Below are 22,989 nucleotides of genomic sequence, written 5' to 3' on the forward strand. Positions count from 1 at the left end.
TATTTGTATGGATGGAAGATCAAGACAGACTGTGATCTCAAGCCCACAACAAACTCAGAGCTACACACACACACACACACACACACACACACACACACACACACACACACACACACACGCACGCACGCACACAAACCCCACAGAGTCGAGGACTTGCAGAAGCATCAGGCCAGGCCAGCCTGAGTTTAATATTATTAGGAAGGGGACCCGATCCAGAAGGGATGTGACTTCTGAGGACAGTGATTAACGTGTGGGATCTATCACTTTTCCCACAAAGAGGGGGCTCTGAGTTTCTGATTCAACTATCATGAAAATGAAAGGGTGGTCGAACTTCACTTGAGGGGGCAGAGACATGGGGACGGCCTCCACCACAGTGGCTCCTGCAGCCTCTGTTCCCCTCTCATCTAAGGTCAGCACAGCCTTATGCACAGCCTGTGGAGAGAGAAGCAGAGGCCAGTTGAAGGTAGGGTGATTGCCATTCCTGGCTGGAGCTAGATCTCACATGGGACTCACCTAGGGAGGACTTCACTAGGGCATGTGTCTCCCTCCACCTCTTCCTGCTCGTCCCCCAACCCCCTCTCATGGTGATCACCTAAGGCCTCTCCTCCTCTCCCTCTCTTTGCCTGCCTTGGTCCCACTCCCTTCCGTTCTCCCTTCCCGATTCCATCTCTCATGGCCTCAGATGCAAGCTGTAGCTTCACGGAGAGGAACTTCATGTCCTCTACATGAGAGTCCCTGTCCGGTGTGTAGCTGTGAGCACATTGTGACAAGGGCTTTGAAGATGACCTTTGATGTCCAGACTTTTAAGACCATTCTGCCCATTCTGAACGGCCTTTAATTTCTCTGAACCAGTGGCCTGTTTGGTTGAACTCATAATCTCAAATGGTTATTTCACTGATAGTTCTAAATATCAGGGATGGATATTCAAGAGCACTCTCTTAGGTCACCAGGCCTCAGAATATATATAACATATATAAACTAAGTACAATAATTAAATTCTCCAGATGATGATGAAACCAAGGATTGGGCAGCACTTCAAGGAAGGGCCCATAATTCTATCTGCATAAGAAGACCCTCCCAGCTAATATTTGACTACACCCTGTCCAAGTGAATCCTGGCAGTCCTTAGAAAAACCTCAGCTTAGACTCTGCCTACATCCCTTTCCTCTTCCCCCAGCCTTGCACTGAGCTACCTACACACCCTGTGCTGCTCTACAGACACCCAGGGCATCAGGACATCACCATGGCTAGGTAACATCACCTGGCTAAGCTTCAGGGGGGCATCCTCTGTGATTCCAGAGAGATCAGCATCATTGTTGAAGACCCGGGTGATGCCCAGTGAGCTCAGGAGTGTCTTCAAGTTATAGGTTCCAGAGATGGACAGTTTGGGGAAGTAGAGAATGGCTGACCTGGTGGGGAGGTAAGAGTTACAGGAGTTTCATGGAACTTCTGGGTTCTGCTGAGATCCACCTAGTTGTGGAATTGTTTCTGGCTGGGTCTCACGTGGGACATGCTACTACCCCCAGCAGGACAGGAAAGCATCTTCATGTGCTTCCCCTCTACATGGTCCTCTTCTAGCCGAAGAGGAGTTGAAATCTATGAGATTTCAAAGTTCAAGCTCCTGGAAGCCCCTGAAATGCCCCACCCCCCAGAAGTCCTTCCGGCAGATTCAGAGTGTATACACAGGACCATGCTTCACTATCCCCTCATGTGTTTGGTCAGTCCCTCCTCTCAAGCAAGGGTTACCCCTTGGATCTGATTCTCAGGGGGGATAGGGTCAATGCAGCTGAGTGACATTCCCCTCATCCTCACAGGACTGAAGGCTAAGCTCCCAGTTTCCACAGGCAGTGAGAAGGGCCCAATAGGGTCTTACTGGCCCTCGGAATCTGTTACCCATTTTGGTTTGAGCCTTATCTGCTTCTCTGCATTTTTATGGGCATTGGACCTAAGCGGAGGTCTGGCTGGGAAGCAGGGACACAGCTTCTTCCCACATCATCCTTGCCAGGACTTCCTTGTAGCTTGAGGTTTCTCACAGGCAGCAGAGCCTGGACTCAGAGTGCACAGGTCCTCTGACCTATTGAGTATGCTCTAGGACCACTGCGTCCTGAAGACCTATCAGCCCCACTGAGGACTGACAGGAATAGAACCTTGCCCTGCAAGCTTGCCCAGAGATCTCTATTTCTAGTCTACACGCTTCACTGTGACCTCGGGTTAGAGTCCACCCCCCCTGCAAGCACTTTCTGTTCTTTGGGACAGTCAGAGAAGGTCTCTGTCTGGGGAGTCACCTTGTTTGCCTGTTTAGCAGGAACCGGGAAATGAGATCCTTGGTGAGAGTTTGCTCCAGATGCTGCATCTTGCCATCATCGGGCAGGAGGAAGATGGCAGTGGCGTTGCCCAGGTAATCCATCATCAGCACCCAGCTGGACAGTGTGCTGCAATAGTGCATGTCAAACATGCCCAGGCGGTTCATCATGGGCACCTTCACTGTGGTGGACTTGTCTACGTGAAAGTCAGCATCCCTAGTGTGCTCAGGATTGAATGGCCTCTTCCACTTGCCTGCACAGGGGGAGGGGTGAGAGGAAACCTTAACCAGTGAGGTGGAGCCACAGGCCCTTGGCTTTTCATGTGCATGGGAGGGGGGTCACTACTAGCCTTCTAGGCTGCCCAAGAACCTTGGTGAGGGTAACTCAGGACTATGGGAGGACTCAGACTGCAGATTACAGAAGCTGAGAACTACTCATCCCCCTTGTGCCTAGAAAATATCTTCCATAGTTGTTACATACTTAGAAAAAGGTGAGTTGGGGTTATTAATGGAACGCTTGACAGTTCTATTTGCTAACTTCTTATCAGGAAGCACCTTAAGTCCCTTTCTACACCTAAGGGTTCAGTGCAGACACCTATCTGCTATATAAAACCACCATCATCAAGATTACTGGAGTGGGCAGGGGGACTCCTCAGGGAACCACCACTAAGAACCCATCAGAATGGGTTAGAGTCTCAGAGACACATCAACAAGGCCGCTAGAGTGGGAGAGGCTCTCAGGGACCTGTCACCAAGGTCATTAGAGTGGACACGGGTCTCAGGGACCTAGATTCAAGGCTGTCAGCAAGAGAAGATCATCAGGAACCCTAATCCCACCTTCCTTTTGGATAGGAAGAGGTAAAGGGGTTGGGGAGGAATTGACACCTGCCCTTGTCAGAGAAGTGCTGGGACTTGATCCATGCTAGCTTGATATTCTGCTCCACAGAACTCTGCTGGGAGTCAGGGAGTCATGAAGGCCAGAGCAGCTCCTGGTTTTGACTCCAAGACCTTACTCAGGTGATTTCTCTGGGGAGTCTTAACCTAAGTACTGCCAGGCTAGAGGCCATGCTTGGGATGATAGTTGATCGGGTGCTTATGTCCTGCACACTGGGTAACCTCACTAATTCTTTCATGCCCACACAGCAGTCAGCTAGCTTTGTTCTATGTAATATGGACAGCCACACCCAAGCAGGTAAAATGTCTTGTCCAGTATCAAGACTAATAGACAGTAGTGGCCAGATTTAAGCCCATGTTTCCAGAGCTCATAATGGTATGCAACAGAAGGGTCGATCGAGTACGCTCCCTGCAACAGTACTCTCTTCAGACCATCACAACCAGGATGGTTGGTTCTGAAGCTGGGGAAGGTTTGCAAGTTCTATGACTCTCCTTTGTAGGGGAGCACTAGGACAAAAACGGCTCTGATCAATCCTTCAAACAAGTCAGGGGATTTGATTGAAGCCAATCTCTAAACTTAATTGGTGATTTGAAAGATGCCAGAGTTTACCCATCAGAGAGTAGGGAACGTGATAGGACAGTTCCACGGCCTGGAATGAGAGCTCAGAAACTGGTCCCTGAGACTATGTATGGGTGTCTCCATGGACACCAGCTCAAGCTGGCTATCCCATCTTACCTTTAAAGAAAATGTAATTCACCAGGGCAAAAACCGTGTCTTCGTCCAGCTGTTTCATCAAATCAACTATCTTTCCTTGGGTTCCCTTCTCTACATAATCATTAATTACTTTCTTAGCCTCTTCTGAGTCGGCAAAGTTGACAGAGAAGGCTTCTGAGTGGTAATTGTTCTTGACCTCTTCCAGAAACTTCTCCACCAGCTTCAGATTCTTGTTGACAAAGAGGCCATTGCCTGTGTTCAGCTGCAGCTCACTGTCTGGCCTGTTGAGAGTTTGGAGGAGGTGATGGAAGGCCTTGTGGATGTCAGCCTCAGGTATCTGTGTGAGGTTGAACTCCAGGCCCTCTAGAATCTGTTTGCGAGTGTCACCCTTGCTCCCCAGGGAGAGCATGGCGAAGGCTGTGGTGATGCTCATAGGGGAGAAGAAGATGTTGGATGTATTGGATTGATGGACCAGCTCCCGGTATAGGCTGAAGGCAAAGTCTGCCAGGTTTGAAGAAATCTTACGGTAGGTTGGACTCTGGTCCTGCTGGGAGGTATCGGTTTCCTGGGCATCCTCAGCCAGGAAGCTCGGGGCCAGGCAACACAGGCCTGCCAGAAGCAGGAGCCCCCGTGAGATGGAGGGTGCCATTTTCCTGCAAGACACAGAAAGAGATGCAAGGTCAGGGCTGTGGCAACTCCCATCTCCTACTATTTGACACAATATAGAAGTAACCATGCTCTGGGAACAGGCCCCATGCCCAGCACTGTTCTGAACTGCTATCTTTGAGGGGAAAAAAGGTATCAAAAAATGGAGACAGTTTTGTGGATAAAGCACTTGTTAGGAAGTGTGAGGATAGGAGTTTAGCTGTAATACAGACATAGTAGCTATTTGCAATCCCAGCCCAAGGGGTGGAGGTGGAGTATCCATGAGGAAAGCTGGTTGTCTTTGCTAGCCAGAACCTCAGAGAAGCTTTGTGAGAAGTTCAATGAGGTGGACAGTGGTTGAGGAAAACACCCAACATCAACTTGAGGCCTCTATACACACATGCACGTGTGTTTCCACATGCATGTGTGAAAGCAAAGTAAGATCAGATAGGATGCTCTCCATCTGCCCAATGCTGTCCTTAGTACTTACATGTGTGACCTCCTACGGTCCTGCAGGGAAGCTATTACTGCCCTTCAGTTTGCTGGGAAGGGAGATGTTGAGATATACATTCGAAGTTAGTGAGTGGCCACACAGCAGATCTATATTGCACTTATAGGTGGTCCCATTCCTCACCAGTATTCTCAACAGTTCCATTTCCACCAAAGCAGTGTTCAGATGATCTTGAGGCACAGGTCTCTGCCCCATTTTGTAAGGAAGAAGCCAAGGTACAGGGTAAGAAGTGGCCTTGTCAGTAATTACAAGAGGAACACTGTGGTCCAGACTAACAATCATTTGAAGCTGGAAAAAATGATGGGAACTCTCAAGAATCCACGTGGGGACCTCTGGTCCCCAGGGAGAACATATTGATGTTGTGGTGATCCTTACAGAAGAGGAGATGAATGTCGGTAGCCTGGGTACACAGAGAAGCCTAAGGTTGTGAAGAAATAACCAGGAGGGCTGCAGAGATGGCTTAGGAGGTAGGAACACTTGGTGCTCTAGAAGAGGATGTGCAGTTGATTCCAGGACTTCCAGTGGCAAGCTACAACCATCTGGAACTAGTTTCAGGGCATCTGGAGCCTTCCTCTGGCCTCCTCATGCACACAGGCACCCATTCTCCCCCCACAAATGCATAGAGAAGGAGGAGGAGAAGGAGGAGAAGGAGGAATGCAGGGGCTGTCCACACTCAGTCTCCACAAGGAACCTCAGTTCCTAGTGGCTTACCCTGAAAGAGGGACTGTGTGTGCTCTGCTCTGTAACCCTAAACCCAGACTGGGCTGGCCTCATCTCTGGCAGCCTATCTGCCACCTTGCCACTACTCCTATCTCAGTGCTGGAAGAGCAGAAATTAATGCCTCTGCTCTAACATGGGATATGTGTGTGGTGGAGTGATCTATCCATGACCGCCTCAAGTTCTAACCCAGGCTCTGTCACTCTCTGGCTGCGTGAGCCAGGAGAAATCATTTGATCCTTGTTTTGCCTTTCCTACAAGGTGAGACCAGGAGAACTCAGGGCACTAAGTCTCTGCATCAGACCTTCCATGGACAAGCTCTCAAAGGGCAGTCTTGGGGACGGAAGGGTGGCAGATGATGCAAACTCAAATGCTGGAAAGAGGAGCAGGGGAGGGCAATGTGTTATATGGCTGACGTGAGGCAAGGCTTGGATTGCACCAGAGAGGGCAAACTCTGCCTGGAGATATCCAAAGTCAAGATCACACCCCCAGCCCCAGCCTCTCCAGCTCTACGGAAGTCTCTCTACTCTAACGTGCCCGCAAGCTACTAGTCTACAAGCTCATGCTCTCTTCATAGTTGAGGCCGCATGTATGATGACTGTTCAGGCCACCATACCACATAGTTAGCTATTAATTCAATAATGACAACACCATCCTTTTTATTTTATTCTTTTGATATAATCTCATGGGTCCCAGGCTAGCCTTAAACTCACTACCTAGCTGAGGATGGCCTTGAACACCTGACTTCTACTTCTACTTCTACTGCTAGAGTGCTGGGGTGACGGGTGTGTAGCACCATGACCTCTTTATGTAGCTCTTGGCTTCATGTGTGCTATGTTAACTCTCTACCAAGAGAGTCACACTCCCTAGACCCATAGCTAGAATTATCATCTTACTATAACGGAACCCTCAAGTTTGGGATCTGAAAACCCGAAGGGGGAAAGTTGAAGACGAGAAATATTGAATTTTGCCTGCCCTTGGCCTGCCAAAAGTATCTTTCCAACACCAGAGCACAATGAAGAACAGATGTGTCTCTAGCTGCACTTTCTGCCCTTTGGTGTAAATAATTTGGAGAGCTGAACACAGGTTGCGTAGTACACGTCGATGTTTTCTCAAACAAGTTGGTGTGTTAGAGTTGGCGATGACACTGAGTTTAGTTCTGTATATTTCCATTCCTGATGTTTTTGTTACTTCTTGTTTGGATTTTGGCGAGCCCTGTGGAAATTCCCCACCTCCATCAAGAGGCTGGGCCTTCACAGGGTGGCGAGAAAACATACCAAGTGACCTCAGGCCAGAGGCTGACAATTCAAATCCTGATGTGACTGTCACTATTCACTAGGCACCCAACAGCATTTGGGAAACACAGCCCAGGCTGTGCAGCCTAGGTTATATGGAGTGCGTCTGGGGAGAGCTAAGAGGAAGATATGCCCTGTGCATGTTTGTGCAGGTGCTGGCACACGTATGTACATACGTGTAGAGGCCAGAGGTCTTCCTCAGGTGTTGTTCCTTAGGTGCCATCCAACTTCTTTTATAAAACAGTGTCTCATTGGCACTGAGGCTGACAATTCAGCTAGGCTAGCTGGTCAGCAAGGCAGAGATCTGCCTGCGTCCATCTCCCCAGGGCTGGGATTGATTGTAAAAGCATGCGTCCGTACATGGCTTGTTACTTGGATTCTAAAGAGCAAACACTGGTCCTCATACTTGTGTGGTAAGCATTGTACTGATTGAACTATTTCCTCATCCCAGACATTGGACTCAGTTCCAAGGACCTCTGTTTAGTGGGAGTGAGATGGCACATTCTGTTTGGGAGCTGCTGAGCTTCAAGAAGGGAAGGCCAGCATGTGGAAGGAGAGAGGCCCTGCAAGGGTGATCACACTCTCTCACATCTTTTCCTTTCCTTACTACCTTTCTGATTTCCTCCTTTGATGGTGAAGGGTCTGAAGCCTGGAGAGACACCCTCCCACTATCCCCGACTGACACAATATGCATGGGTTTTAGACTTGAATGTCAGGACTGGGCCAAATAGTTGAAAAGAAACAACTTAAGTGGGGAGAGGTTTGTTTTGGTCGTGGTTTGAGGGGGATTATGGTACTTCATGGTGGAAAGGCATGTTGGTGGCAGCAGCTCAAAGTGGCTGCTGGCTCTCACCTCAGAGGGTGAGGAACCAGGGTAGGGAAGGCCAGAGCTCAGCTCTCTGTCTCTGTTTCATCTTGTCTGGGACTCTCACCCATGGGATGGAGCACCCACGTTTGGGGCAGGTTTACAATCTCAGGTAATCTAGTTTGGAAAAGGTCTTTAGTGTTTGGCTACTGCCTTAGGCATTTCTTAATCTGGTCACTTCCGTAATGGATGTGAACTGTCACAGGCAGTGACTCTGGCCTCAAGTGTTCAGTCAGATATATTTTTGCATTCCATCCTGTTCCTTCAAACCTCAGGGTCCTGAGCACTGCTTTCTCCCTGCTGACCCCCTATGACCTCCGGGTCCCTGAGCCAGGGAAGACAGATAACAGGAGAGGAAGAAGAAGCTTAAGAACTTGTAGTGTAGGGACAGAAGCCTAAAAGCTGAATACCACACATGATGTCATTCTGACTTCAGAGGCTGATGGGTGTGGCCTCTGGGAGGCAAGAGAGAGGCGATGCCTCCCCTTGCTTCATTCTGTACCATTCCAGCTAGGAGCATAAAATGAGCAGTCCACCTAGAGTAACCCAAGCAGACCTAGAGAATCAACTGTAGCAGGCCACAGTCTGTGGGAGCCCAGCTCTGCCACTTACTGCCAGTGACCTGGGGCAAATGACCTCATCTCTCTAAGCCTCCTGTTTGCACAGAGGAGTCTTCTAAAGAATGGGTGAGGCAGGAACAAAGTCACGATTAAATAGCACAGACAGAAGGACTCCCACTAGGCAATGCCAGCCCTGGGTCAGGTGCAGGTCCCATCACCCCCACATGCACCACCTGTTAGCAGACATACACTATGCAAACAGAAGTATTAACTGCAGTCCTTTTGGACATGCTCACAAAAGGTGTTTTATACCCAACTCATCTAACTTTCCCTTAACATCAGTTCCATTTTATGTGGAGAAAAACTGAGGTCCAGACAGGCTAAGCCACATTCTCAACCCCACAGAACCAACTGGGAAGAGAGCTGGTGTTCAATTCCACACTGTTTAGTCCTAGGTTTGAGCCCTTTCCTATGTGCAAAACTGAATCGAGAAGACTTGAAACAGATGTCAGAGGACTGCTTGGCTAAATGACAAAGTCATTGGTGCTAAAATGACAGGTTCAAGGCCCGATTGCTTCTCTCTGTGTGACTTTATACCACTTACTTTTAGAACATCAGTTACCTGAGGAAGATTAAGTGATTGGTTCAGAGAACCAGTGTTCAAAGGTGTGTGCAGAGCTCCCAGAAACACCCCTTTATTAGCCTACTCTGGCTTTTTCAGCGGTACCCTGGGAATCTGGCCACCTCACTCTTGCTTACATTACAAAACATCATGATGATAAACCAAATCCCTCCAACTCTTTATAGAGCAAGGCTGTCTGGGGGAGGGGGAAGCTCTTCTGCCTAATAGAGCAGAGAGGTTAGCAGCGATTCAAGGCTACAGACCAGAGGGGAAGATGTCTTAGTCAGTGAGGTCAGGAGCCTGGAGTCTGAAGCAGCTGCCTCAGTTTGAATGGTAGGCTATTACCCTCTCAGTTCCCTATTTCCTTATCTGTAAAATGGGGATAACACAGTAGCCTCCTCCATGAGGGGGTGCTATGGAGCTGAAATGAGTTATGTGAGTGCTTTGCTTAGATATGGGACACCTTAGCATGCTCACTCAGGAAGTTGGCTCGAGCCACCAAAGCAGTGTCACACACACATACAACACACATGCATACACGCACACATACACACATGGAGATCTCAAAGGCTACTATGCTTGGGACAGCCACCCTGACCCACAGGCTGAGGCCCCAGTATATGCATCTTGAGCATATATAGGCTGGAGAGGCCACCTTGAGAGCCACAGATCCCACTGTCCTTCTAGTCTTACCTTGCTTATCCACAATGCAATGGGGAGGGGCTTGAAAAGGCCACACAGGAAAGGATAGAGAAGGGCAGGCACTGTATACATGGAAAGGCTGTGGCTGCACCTTGGCCCCTCCACATTTTTGTCTCCTCTCACCGGAAGATACTAGCTATCTACTGAGCAGCATGGTTCAAGGGGGACTCCAGGGACTGATGCTCCCATGGCAACGGGAGGCCCAGGTTCCTGGGGTGCGATTAACTTTATCTTCCTTGTATTGCCCTGGTCCCAGATCTGCTGCCTGCTTGGGAGGTGCAGGGACTCAGGGACCCCTCCAATATTTCCCAAGGGAAAAATATACTCACAACTTGTTGTCCCAGAGCTGGGGTGGTGACCAAGGCTGAGGAGAAAGAGCCCTGTTCTAGTCTGTATTTAAAGAGTGGGTGTCAAGGGGGATCTGGGGGAGTTTGCTAGTGAATATTAACCAATGTCACCACAGTTACCGGTGGAGCAAACAGAGAGGGGCTAAGTCCATCGATTGTGCACTGAGGTACCGCCCACACTGTTCAGGACAGAGCTCTGCTCTCTCTTTTCCTAAATCAAAGGAGTCCTAAGCAAAGCAGGTAGAACATCCATCCCTCATAAACACAGCCTCCAGTGTCCAAGGTGCATCTGGTATCCTTAGTCACACAGACTCCGGGAAGGCACCCCGTGACTGGTCCTGCACTCTCCTGGGGGAATGCTTGGGTTGCTCCCATGCAAGTAAAATCAATATTTACTGAACCTTCTGCTTCCAGATGCATGGGGCTGGAAATTCACTGCCTCCGCCAGGGGCTCAAAGTAGGTTATGTGCCCACCTGACAAATGGAGAAACGGGCCCAGAGCAGAGAGATTGCTCCTTCCAAGTGTAGATATGAATTCCTTGGTTCCTTTGCAGGAAAATGAGACTGACAGAACTTTCTTGACAGGGTGGAGCACAGTGCCCAGGGGACAGTCTAGGGGGCAGAGAATGGCTCTGTAAGGAAGAGCTGTGCTGCCCCTAGACAGGTTAATTTACTTCTCTGAATCATAGACATTTCCAGAATGGCAGACTGGATGCCAGCATGGCTACCAAGGATATATGAAGCTTGAGGAAAGAGTGCATATAGTAAGCCCCTTGTCTCAGTCTAAGAAGTCCTTTCCAGCCTTCCCATCCCCTACCTTCCCCTACTTGGAACCGTGCCTATTTCCAAGGAGCTAGGACAGGACTTTCCTTAGGGATGGGGAGACTATGAAGGAGCAGTCTCTCTGCTCTGGGCCAAGGAGAGGATGGTCGTAGCTCTTGAAGGCCTGTCTGGTTTGGAGGAGGTTGGGGTTGAGGCCCATGGGCTCTGTATTCTGATCCTTTCCAAAATTTTGATCACATCCCATCAGCCCTGTGATGGGCAAGGGTGGTGAGTTCACCACCCTTCTGCTGCCCCCTTACCCCCATGGCCCCAGCTCGCCTGGCTCTTGGCCAGGTACAGCAGGATTTAGGTAGATAAATGAGGGTCAGGTGTCTACCTTCTGCCAGTCACTAACTCCCCTGTGATCCACCTTAGGACTCAGCCAAATGGATGTTCCACAGGATTCTACAGTGCCTGAGTTCAGACCTCAACCCATCAGACAAATCTTTTCACCTCCTGTGCCTCAGTTTACCCATCTCTAAGATGGGAACTACGACAGCACAAAGCTGCTACAAGAACTATATAGAGTAGTTCAAGGGAAACTTGGAGCCCAGTGCTCAAGGTATCCAGACAGCTATTTGGGATGATGTCCTTGTCAGTGGGTCTCCTTGGTGTCACTGGGTGGGAGTGGAGGTATAGGGTGGGTTGCATTCTATGGGTTTCCCCTCCAGGCATTATGTCATTCAATATCCCCTGTATATCTGGGGAACCAGTGGAGGTATACCTCCCTCACAGAAAACAGCTCTGCTCTCTCTCCCACATCCCTTGTTCCCTTTCCCCAGCACCTGCCTTTCTTCTGGACCCTTGTGCATGGGGATATCTATCTCCAGAGTTTGGAGAACCAGACTGTGGTTGTGGTGCAATGCCGTCTGCACACCCAGAGCATGTCTTCCTGTCTCTAAGCCTGTTTTCCCCATCTGTACGAAGGCCATTCTTGTGACCCAGCTGCCCCTCACAGCTGTGCCCTTGGTGGACTACACCAGGTGCAGGTCTCTACTGTACCCCCAAACACTTCCCCCTCAGGCAGGCAGCAGCCTGCAGGCAAGTGGGATGTCCCAGCACTCTACCTGAGAATCCTGACTGGACTCGGGGCAGCCACGCCTCCTGCACCTCTGGTGACTGCTGTTTCCCACTCTTCCTCAGGATCAGGTTCTTGGCTCCCAAGGGTGTCAGGGAGCCAGTGCGCTAAGTGTTTCCAGTGTCTGTCTGCCAGGGAGAAGAGCAGCCTTGGGTGGCAGCACTGGATCTGGGAAGGGCAAGAGCTGGGGCAGGAAGGAGCCTCGCCCTGTGCCAGGAGCACATTAGACTAGCCCTTCCTGGCCCAAGCAATACTGGGTGCCACCTACTGCACTGGCTGTGTCCATGCAGCATGACCCAGCATGGGCTCATCCACACTGGCTTGTAAAAGAACTGGTCCCCTCTATAAGAGGAACCGAGGCCCCAGCTTAAGGATTTCACTCCCCTGACATAGGAGGCCAGGCCTGTATTTCTCTAGGTTTCCTGGGACTGCAGCAGCAAGAGGGCTGCGCCACTCTTCTGTCCCCAGCCAAGCCCCCCAGCTTGCAGCAGGGGTGTGCATGTGTGTGTGTGTACACATGTCCATGCTGTATGTGAGCATGCATGCGCGTGCATGTGTGTGTGCACGTGTGTGCACGTGTGTGCACGTGTGTGCAGGTATGCATGTGTGCACGTGTTTGTGCTGTGTGTATGTGGACATATGCTTGTGTGTGCATGTGTCCATGCTGTGTGTATGTTCATGTAAGTGTGTATGCACATTCTGTGCTGTCTGTGAGCGTGCGTGCGTGCGTGCGTGCGTGCGTGCGTGCGTGCGTGTGTGTGTGTGTGTGTGTGTGCGTGTGTGCATGTGCTGCACAGTGTGGGTGTATGGTCACATCCTAAGTGCATCGAGAAGAACAGGCGGTGGTCCAGGCCATCTGAAAAAGAAATGAAGAAGGCTACGAATGGAAGTCTTTGAAGTTGGGGCTTCAGGTGGAGAACCTACCGATTTTGGTCAGAAACCCTAGACCCAGTGCCCCAGGACCAATATAGAAAGGAGAGTAAATGCCTGGGGTGGGAAGACCCAAGCTACAGAAAGTCTTGTTCACTGGTTAGTTTTAGAACTGTCTATGGCTACATCGAGGCTGATTTGGGGGTAAAAGGCTCTCACGATGATGCTAGGGAAACCCACCCTACACATGGTTCTGCCTAGATGTGTGGGGTGTGAGTATGTAAGGCTGACAATGGCTGAGCAATGAGCTTATCTGCAGCAGAGAGAGGAGGGGAGGGTTGGGCTGGGGAAGGCAGGTGAGTTGTGTCAAAGATGTAAAGGAAAGTGCTGGCAGACTTGGGAGTAGCATTCTGACAGGAGCATGGCTTCTCTCCCTCCATATCTCCCCACCCCCACTCTCACACATACTTACAGAGAGAGACAAATACACACATGTCCACAGAGACACACAGAGACAAAGACACACACACTGACACTCTCCCCCCACTAGTCTGCTACAGAGCACTGGGCTCTGGCCTTGCCTCTACCATCCTTTTTGACAGACGAATCCACTTATGTTCCTTATGACTCGGTTTCCTCCTCCGTGAAGCACAGCTAAGAATGTCACTTTGGCCTTTGAGCAGGTTGCAGGGTAGGCGGGGTCTTAGCAGAACACCTCCTGAGTGTGGCCCCTAGCTAGGAGGGCAGCCCCCTTTCCCAGGCTCAACTTACATTCAAGCTCCAAATTACCCAGAAGGTCTTGGAGCCAGGCCCAAGGGAGCAGAGGGTGCTCACTTCCCTCCCAGAAGGCTCAGGGCTCAGTGTGCTTACCCAGTTTCTAACGACGTGTGATGGGCAGAGCATTTGAATGACTAAAGCCAGGTAGACATGGTCGTGTGGAGGGCTTCTCACATCTCTGAGCCTCAGTGGAGGTGAAGCTTTCCTTCTAGTTGTCTTGACACTTGAACGGGGCAGTGTTAGCCGGCGTTTCACACAGAGGCCACTCTATTGGCAGAGTGTGCGCTGTACCTGACTTAGCAAACTGGGTGGTCCGGGTTTATCTTCTGATGGGGAACGGGAGTCAGCCCAGGCTCTACCTGCACTTGGTCTCTTCCAACTTCTTAATCCCTCGATTCCCTGTCTCGGTTTTGTCACATGTGGTAGCTTCCTAAGAAAGCATTTTTACTTTTTTTTTTTTCTGGAACTATCTGTAGGCCACTCACAGCTTCCTGTTTTTATTTCCCATTTTCCTCAAGTAGCAAAAGAAAGGTTAGTCTCTGCACCGTAAATAATCGTGCCATTGATCCCAGGAGTAGAGGATGAGACGCTGGGAGTGTCACTTCCTCTTTAAATTGGCGACGCTTGTGACGTTGTGTGTTGGTTGGTTTTTATAGCAATCCTTTCCCTTGCCTCAACTCTGTTCACCTGAAGTTCTGGACCAAGGACTGAAGAGAAGGCTCAGCTGTTAAGAGTACTGGATGTTCCAGAGGGCTGGAGCCCAATTCCCAGCACCCAGGTGTCAGCTCACAACTGTCTGTAACTCCAGAGGATCTCATACCCTCTTTTGGCCTCTGAAGGAAGCAGGCATACAAGCAGTTCAAAACACACAGGCAAAATACCCACTTGCCTAAAAAATATACGTTTTTATGTGGATCATGGTAGAGTTTACAGTTTTTCTTTAATTTTTTTATTAGATATATTTCTTATTTACATTTCAAATGTTATTCCCCTTCCCTGTTTCCTGTCCACAAGCCCCCATTCCCTCCCCTCCCCCTCCTTCATACGGGTATTCCCCCCATACATCCCCTGTACTGCCCCCCATATTCCCCTGCACGGGGGTCCAGCCTTGGCAGGACCAAGGGCTACCCCTTCCACTGGTGCCCCAAAAAGGCTATTCTCTGCTACATATGCAGTTGGAGCCCTGGGTCAGTCCATGCACAGTCTTTCAGTAGTGGTTTAGTCCCTGGAAGCTCTGGTTGGTTGGCATTGTTGTTTTTATGGGGTTGCAAGCTCCATCAACTCTTTCAATCCTTCCTCTAAATCCCCTCAAGGGGGTCCTGTTCTCAGTTTGGTGGTTTGCTGCTAGCATTGACCTCTGTATTGGACATGCTCTGGATGTGTCTCTCAGGAGAGATCTATATCCAGTCCCTTTCCACATGCATTTTTTAGATTCATCTATCTTATCTAGTTTTGGTGACTGTATATATATGGGCCACGTGTGGGGCAGGCTCTGAATGGCCGTTCCTTGAATCACTGCTTCCATATCCCCTCCTATGGATATTTTTCCCCCTTTAAGAAGGAGTGGGAGTATACGCATTTTTGTCATCCTTCTTCTTGAGCTTCCTGTGGTCTGTGGATTGTATCTTGGGTAATTCGAGCTTTTTGGATAATATCCACTTATCATACGAAGTGTGTTTTTCTGTGATTGGGTTACCTTACTCAGGATGATATTTTCTAGTTCATTCCATTTGCTTATGAATTTCATGAAATCATTGTTTTTAATAGCTGAGTAGTATCTACATTGTGTAGATGTACCACATTTTTTGAATCCATTCCTCTGTTGAAGGGCATCTGAGCTCTTTCCAGCTTCTGGCTATTATAAATAAGGCTGCTATGAACATAGTGGAGCATGTGTCTTTGTTGTATGTTGGAGCATCTTTTGGGTATATGCCCAAGAGAGGTATAGCTGGGTCCTCAGGTAGTGGAGTGTCCAATTTTCTGAGGAACCTCCAGACTGATTTCCAGAATGGTTGTACCAGTCTGCAATCCCACCAACAATGGAGGAGTGTTCCTCTTTCTCCACATCCTCGCCAGCCTCTTCTGTCACCTGAGTTTTTGATCTTAGCCATTCTGACTGCTGTGAGGTGGGATATCAGGGTTGTTTTGATTTGCATTTCCCTGGTGACTAAGAAAGTTGGACATTTCTTTAGGTGCTTTTTGGGCCATTCGATAATCCTCAGCTGAGAATGTTTTGTTTAGCTCTGTACCCCATTTTTGATAGGGTTATTTGTCTCTCTGGAGTCTAACTTCTTGAGTTCTTTGTATATTTTGGATGTTAGCCCTCTATCAGATGTAGGATTGGTAAATATCCTTTCCCAATCTGAGTTTACAGTTTTAAAGGGACTAAACCTATTACAGCTTCCTTCTTGGTGGTTGATTTGTCATTTTGCCCAACAGGAAATCTTTAGGTGGGGTGTGTGTGTGTGTGTGTGTTTGTGTGTGTGTGTGTGCGCGTGCGCGCACTCGGGTGTTCAGGGCTGTCTGTCTTGTTTTTGAACACAACTTACATTCTGGATGCTGTGTACTACGGCTATGACACCAGCTCAAGCCCTATGTTCATTTTCTCCAGAGATGGATGGTTTGATGATACCCCTGTGGAGATAAGGTGAACCTCTTGTAGGACAGGGCATGCAGGACTTGCTCTAGAGAGGCCAAGGGACAGCCACTGGGTGTCTGGGGCTTGTTGTGCACCAACACCGGCTTTGCGGGGGTGGCTCAAACAACATAGGCCTCGATTCTTAGAACTTGCCCAACTCAGACCTTGGCTTGAAAAAGTTCCATTGATTGAACTTATTGACTTGCTGGTGTTGACCTTGAACATTTCTGTTTGTTCCATTTCACCAGGTCCCTCCCTGCTGTCATTTTACCACACAGATCCTCAGATGGACTCCAAGATGAGGTATCACTTATTGAATCATGATCACCACTTATGGGGCCCTGTCTGCCAGGCCTCGTCCTGAAAGGTCCCAGGCGGAGGACAATGTTCCTACCTCCTGAGAAACAAAAATCAGAAATGCACTCAAAACGAGGCACAGACGTTGTCACAGGGGCGCTGGATGGGGGAACTTGTCAGAGGTCACAGACTGTGTGTAGAAGCTGGGTTGCTGCTTGTCAAGAATCAAAGACGCCTTTCTAAGAGAAAAGAGAGTTCTCAAGGGAAAGCAGGAAGTCGGGCAAGCTGAGCTGTCATAAGTAAATAGCGCAGGTGCATTTGGCTCGAGCGTCCGGGTGTAGAGGCTTACTGGCCAAACTAGTATTTCTCAAACCTTAGCAAGTATAGTTTAAGAAAATTGACCTTCTGGTAGAGTCAGTTCTGGGTAAGATGCTTTGCCATTCTGCAGCAGGGCAGAACCTGGTGGGGGTGGGTAAGTGAAGGGAATGATGCAATCCACCCCCACCACTATGTCTCTGTTCTCACAGCTCTGCCTGTTCTGACCTCCAGAACATGCTGTGACGGGCTGGCTGGCTGACCATTCTGCTGCCATTTTGGTTTTCTTATGGTACACCTTTCAGGACAAATGGGGAGACAGCTGATAGTACATGCCCACCTACCTCTTTTTCTCCATCTTGTCTGCGTCCATAGCCTCTGTCCATATCTGCTATCATCACGGTGACTGACAACTGTAGAGCACGTGGCACAGGACACGTGCCCTTCTGAGTACCGCCTGGATGCTGGCCCTCACAGGTCCATTCTTTTCTGATTTCTACCTTGAAGATGAGGCAGGGAAGGTTTACTGGAGTCCAGCACCTAGCCTTAGGTCATCACAAGGCTGGTACGGAACAGGAAAAAAAAAAGTGTAACCTGATACATGCCTGAAAAGTGGTGACGTGAGTCACTTGGCTCTCGACTGTAAGCTGATTTAGGGTATCACGAGGCCTTGGTTTTGTGCTAAGCAAAGAATAGGCTCTCTGCATAACTGAGGGAATGAGTTAGAGGGAAGAAATATAGTTTTTCTCTTATTCGGTGGTTAAGATTGGCACCTCTTCTGCTAGAATGAGAACATTTGGGATGTTAGATGTTTGTCTGGGGCACACTCTTGGTTACTCTACAATAGCAGGGGAGGGAGAGCAAGAACTCATTTCACTAAAGGCTTTAATCATTCAACAAAATCTTATATGCCTTGTCCTTTGAGCTGGGAGGGAAGCCAGGAGTGAAGGAGGTGGCAGACAAGATGGCCAAATCTGCTTCCTTATGTGGCCTCTTCTCTGAAAGGGAACAGGCCTTGGTAGGGAGCACAGGAAAGGCTGAGCTGTGAGGATCGAAGCCACTGCAGGAAGGGGATTGTGATTGCATCATTGATTGGGTGTCCCTCTCTGCCTAGGACTCCACCCAGCCTGCCTTTCATCTTGACCTCCTGGCCCCTGTGCTGACTAGCATATTCCCAGCAAATCAGCCATCCCATGACTGACTCCTGGCTGACATCATTGGCTAAATCCTCTTAGCCAATTTGTATGCAAAAGCTCTTCTTTCCCAAAGGGCTCTGTAAGAGGAGTTTGTCAGACCAGCATTGTTGGGGAGGCCTTTTAGGATGACCAGCGAACCTCTCTGGGCCTCCTTCATCCCTGCACCTCAAGTGCTGCATGCTGGCTTGCGCCATGCTCTCTCTCCCGCTCTTATATCTGAGTGCTGCATTTTTTGCTGAGGCATTCCTAAAACTCAGAAGGCCGTAAATACTGCATCTACTCTTCAACAGATTTTTACATCTTCAGACAACTACACAGCTGCTCCTCCGAACAAAACAGAAAACACACACACACACACACACACACACACACACACACACACACACACACTGCGGGGGTTGGGGGAGGCATATAACTGGCCCCAAAGAAATGTCAGAACTCAGTTCACTGTGGATAAGTCGGTTAACTCCTTGTGGTTCTGTTGTATTTATATACACATAAGATTGTAGTTAGGTTTTAAGGTTGGTCCTTAAGAATGAGTGACTGGGAGTGACTGGGGTACTTGGGAGTGACTGCTGTAAGGTGGAGGGATACCTATAGTGTGCCTCTCTTTCAACTTCTCTTATAGCTCCTGGGCTTTTGCTTTGAATGTGGAACACAAGAAAGAACAGGATGGGTGTGGTAACACATGCCTGCCATTCCAACACCTAGGAGACAAAGAGAGGAGGGTCACCACAAGACTGAAGCCAGCTTGAACTATATACTGAATTCTTGGACAGCCTGGACTATATACTGAGACCCTGTCTCAAGCATCAACCACCAAAAAGTGAGGAAAAAACCCAGAGAAATTCATAACACAATGTAAATGCACACACGTGTGTGTCCACACACACACACACACACACACACACACACACAAAGCATATGTATAGAAGATTCTAGAAGGAGACAGAGTGGTGATTATCCCAGAATGCAGACTCACCATCGAGGGCTGCTTACACTTTGTTCTTTATCTTTTCATGCACTGTTTATGCTTCCACAAGAACAACAAGCCAGTGAAACAATGAAAGGCCTTTATTTCATTTTGACTTATCAAACAGACGCTGCATTGGAATGTGGGGTTGTTTCTTTTGTGATCTTCAGATGGTGTCATTCCATGGTCCTCCTAACTCTTGCCTGGGAACACAGCCTGAGGAAGTAGAACGCTGCCCAGCAGACTCTGCTGGCACTGGACTTAGAGCTCGTGTAGTTGCTTCCTGGTGTGAGAACTTAGGATAATACGCTCATCTTCTGGCAGCTTCTACCAGGAACGTCCCAGAGATGTTCAGCATGGCCTGGGAGTCAGCTTGGCTTGGCTTTTGAAAATCAGTGTGTTAGTCCTCTTCTTGTGGAGAGACCTTGGAGAATGCAGTATTTTATGTCTAAAGTCATGTTTTAGATGCAATGTTAAAGGCAATGCTTAGAAGCTTTGCTTCCCTGTTAAGCATTTGGGTCATTGACCACTTGGAGCAGGACACCTGGGGCAGGACACCTGGGACAGGACACCTGGGACAGGACACCTGGGGCAGGACATCTGGGACAGGACACCTTGGACAGGACACCTGGGGGAAGACACCTGGGGCAGGATATCTTGGACAGGACACCTAGGGCAGGACTCCTGGGGCAGGACATTAATGATATTTTGACTTGTGTCTTTGAGGATTGCAACCCCCCCCCCCACACTCTTAAGATAGTTCTGAAACAGTATCCTGATGTGCTTCTCTAAACCATGAGCCCAGATTATGATGGTTGTCATTGACTGTCAGTTTGATGAGTTCTAGAATCATCTAGTAGTTGAAGCTCTGAGCATGTTTGTGAGGCGTTTCTAAACTGGCTTAATATAGGGGGAAAGACCCATCCTGACTGCTGGCTGCACCAGTCTGTGTGCTGAGGTTCTGGACCTTTACTGTCATGTTGTAAGCCAAAATGAACCCTTTTGGCCTTCGGCTGCCTTTTTCAGCTTTCGGTTACAGGAATGAAAAAAGGCGCCAGGGGAGTAGAGTATAATCCCAGCATTGCCATGAATGCACGAAACAGCAAAGACACAGTTTGCCCATCTTGCTGTACTTGGGGGTGGGGTCCCTAAGAGCCCTGGGATAACAAAGTCTTAATCCCTATAGATTGACAGTCTCCACACATTGCTGTGACTTTTCCCTCTTTTGCTAACCTTGGCATCAGTAAGGCTCTCAGTTTAAGGGCAGCCTGTCCTCTTCAGCGTTTGTCAGCTGTCAGTGCAGGAAGTGGAACTCTCACCTAGGACTTGCCTGACACTTTTCCCCATGGCTGCCAAGAACACTACCTTGGCAATTCAGTTTCCAGGAATGTTTGCCATCTCTGTTTCCTCTTGTGCCATGGGTGAGCACCACCCTGCAACAGGTTGCCGGGAGACATGGCTGACATCACAGCATTGGTGGTATGGATATCTGGCTTCCAGACTCCCCAAGAAGGAGATGTTTGCCTGCTGAGGAGAGCAGTAGCAGTCATTTCAGTCTCTTCAGTAAGTGATCTCTGAATTTGTAATCTCTGAGATGAGCAATAACACACACACACACACATACACACACACAGATGCACTGCACATACAGAGACACACACACACAGACATAGGCACAGACACACAGACACACACACACACAGAGAAACAGGCATAGGAGCAGACAGACAGACACAGAAACACACAGACATACACAGACACAGGCACAGGCACAGACACACAGACACAAACTCTATCTCTATCTCTCTCTCATTCCCCATACACACACATGCACAGACATACACACACAAACACACACACATACACACACACATACACACACACAGATGCACATGCACACACACAGACACACACAGACACAGACATGGGCACAGGCACAGACACACACAGACACAGACATGGGCACAGATACAGAGATAGACACAGACCCAGGCACAGACAGACAGACACAGGCACAGGCACACAGAGAGACAGACACAGACACAGGCACAGACAGACACAGGCACAGGCACACAGACAGACACAGACACAGGCACAAGCACAGACATAGACACACAGACACAGACATACACAGATATGCAGACACAGGCACAGGCACAGGCACAGGCACAAGTGCAGACACACAGACACATAGACAGTCTCTCTCTCTCTCTCTCTCTCTCTCCCTCTCTCTCTCTCCCTCTCTCTCTCTCTCCTTCTCCCTCTCTCTCACTCACATACACACACATACACAGACACACAGAGATACAGACATACACACACACAGAGGTACATAGACACAGGTACACACATACACACAGACACAGGCTCAGACACACACACACATACATGCACACAGATGCACACAATACATGCACACACATACAAATACACACAAACACACATACACACACCCCCCCCACACACACACACTCCATGCTCATGAAATAAGCATTTGGAACTTAAATAATCTGTAAATCATGCCTACTCTGCCTCTGAGGCTGGGGAAAATGGCCAGCACCTCAGTAGGGGCAAAAGGGACATGCGTAATGAAGGGAAAGAACAGTGATAAGACGATAAACTCCTAATGTCTGATTCAGATGTCAACAAGCCTAGCAACTGGCAACCACCAACAAAGAAATGCCTGGTTCTTGGAGCCAACCAGCCTTGGACTTGTCATCCTCGTAGGCCAAGGAACACATGTAGGCCAAGTTGAGCAATGTTCACAGGAAAAGGTCACTTTAAATGACTGTCTGGTTTGTCCACTGCAGAGATGATAAACTGACCTCTTCAAAGAAACTATCGATATTCATACCAGGGCACCAGCATCTCTCTGATGGTACTCTGGAAGCTAGATGTCAGTCTGGGTAGAACTTCTAGAAGAAAGAATGGCTGAGGGGTGTAGGAGACATGTTACACTTACCAGTGTCTGGTTTCCCGTTCTTTGGGGGCTCATGGGAAGCATTACTTCCTAGCCAGGCTGGTGGTGCGTCTATATTTTGTCTGGAGCCATTCAGAAGAGACACTCTCTGCCTCGTCTGGACTGAAGAGCTGGGGGCCCTGAATAAATCTCTGGCCTTTTTTACCTCACAATGCTCCACTTGGGCGGTCTTGTGCTGTGTTATGAAAGGAGCAAATACCTCATCCATGATGTCTGGCAGGACAGGTGTCTCTCAGGTGTCCTATCCCACTGCCAGTTTGCATGAGACGTTTTATGATGAAGCCCCTAGAAGCATGGGGCTGTGACTGAATAGAACGTAATTAACCAGGATAAAGGCAGAAAGATATTGACATTTTGCTGAAACCTGAAACCTTGTGCTAGAGCTACAGAATATCCCTGATCCTAAATATACCATTTAGCTAAAATAAAACACCTCTTATTTGCCTAATTAAGGTTTTAATTTTGCTGGGTTTTTAGCACATCAACATTAGGAATTAACCAAGCTTAATTTGGGCTTGGTTGTGCTCTTGTGGTAAAAGGAGAAAGGTGCCTGTTCGTTGAGTCTGATGACGGGTCCTTGGGTAAAAATGGAAGCATGACCACAGAAGTGCCTGTCTGTAGGGAAGTTCTGGGAACATCAGAGGGGGAGGGGCAGGGGCTAGAAAGGGCTATTTGTGTGACTATGGAAATTATAGGCGACCAGAGTTGAGGAAGGAGCTGTGTTGTAACAGTGAGCAGTAGAGAAGTCCTCAGGGAGAGTAAGCAAATAACACACGTGTTGAGGTCTGCCAAGGGGGAAATTGAGGAAAAGCTGAGGTAGAATGTCTGAAAGTGTGTGAGAAAACAAGTCCAGGCAGGATGGTTAGGGAA

At 48.9% G+C, this 22,989-nt stretch overlaps 1 protein-coding gene and 1 long non-coding RNA gene across 5 annotated transcripts; both read right to left on the bottom strand.

Moving 5' to 3' along the window:
* Nucleotides 1–153: 153 nt before the first annotated feature.
* Serpina1 (serpin family A member 1) lies at nucleotides 154–17,528 on the bottom strand. Of its 3 annotated transcripts, XM_087552267.1 has the most exons (6): nucleotides 17,315–17,528; nucleotides 12,063–12,929; nucleotides 3,931–4,562; nucleotides 2,285–2,555; nucleotides 1,261–1,408; nucleotides 154–432 (listed from the first exon to the last, which is right to left on the bottom strand). In XM_087552267.1, exons 3-6 carry the CDS (start codon nucleotides 4,556–4,558, stop codon nucleotides 244–246), a joined length of 1,236 nt encoding a protein of 411 aa, XP_087408393.1. In that variant the 5' UTR covers nucleotides 4,559–4,562; nucleotides 12,063–12,929; nucleotides 17,315–17,528; the 3' UTR covers nucleotides 154–243.
* A 1,694-nt stretch (nucleotides 17,529–19,222) lies between these two features.
* LOC138413839 (uncharacterized) lies at nucleotides 19,223–22,218 on the bottom strand. Of its 2 annotated transcripts, none has more exon segments than NR_197775.1 (3): nucleotides 19,223–19,563; nucleotides 20,505–20,666; nucleotides 22,102–22,218. It is a non-coding gene; the product is annotated as an uncharacterized LOC138413839 (long non-coding RNA).
* Nucleotides 22,219–22,989: the final 771 nt, after the last annotated feature.

This window comes from Rattus norvegicus, chromosome 6 (genome assembly GCF_021556685.1).
Source record: "Rattus norvegicus strain SHRSP/BbbUtx chromosome 6, alternate assembly SHRSP_T2T, whole genome shotgun sequence".
Lineage (NCBI taxonomy): Eukaryota > Metazoa > Chordata > Mammalia > Rodentia > Muridae > Rattus > Rattus norvegicus.

Coding starts and splice junctions, on each gene's coding strand:
- Serpina1 (XM_087552267.1), bottom strand. CDS start 4,558: ATGGCACCCTCCATCTCACGGGGGCTCCTGCTTCTGGCAGGCCTGTGT. Junction 2,556..3,930: donor GAATTACATTTTCTTTAAAG/GTAAGATGGGAT, acceptor CCCCCTGTGCAG/GCAAGTGGAAGAGGCCATTC. Junction 433..1,260: donor CCCCCCTGAAGCTTAGCCAG/GTGATGTTACCT, acceptor CTCTCTCCACAG/GCTGTGCATAAGGCTGTGCT.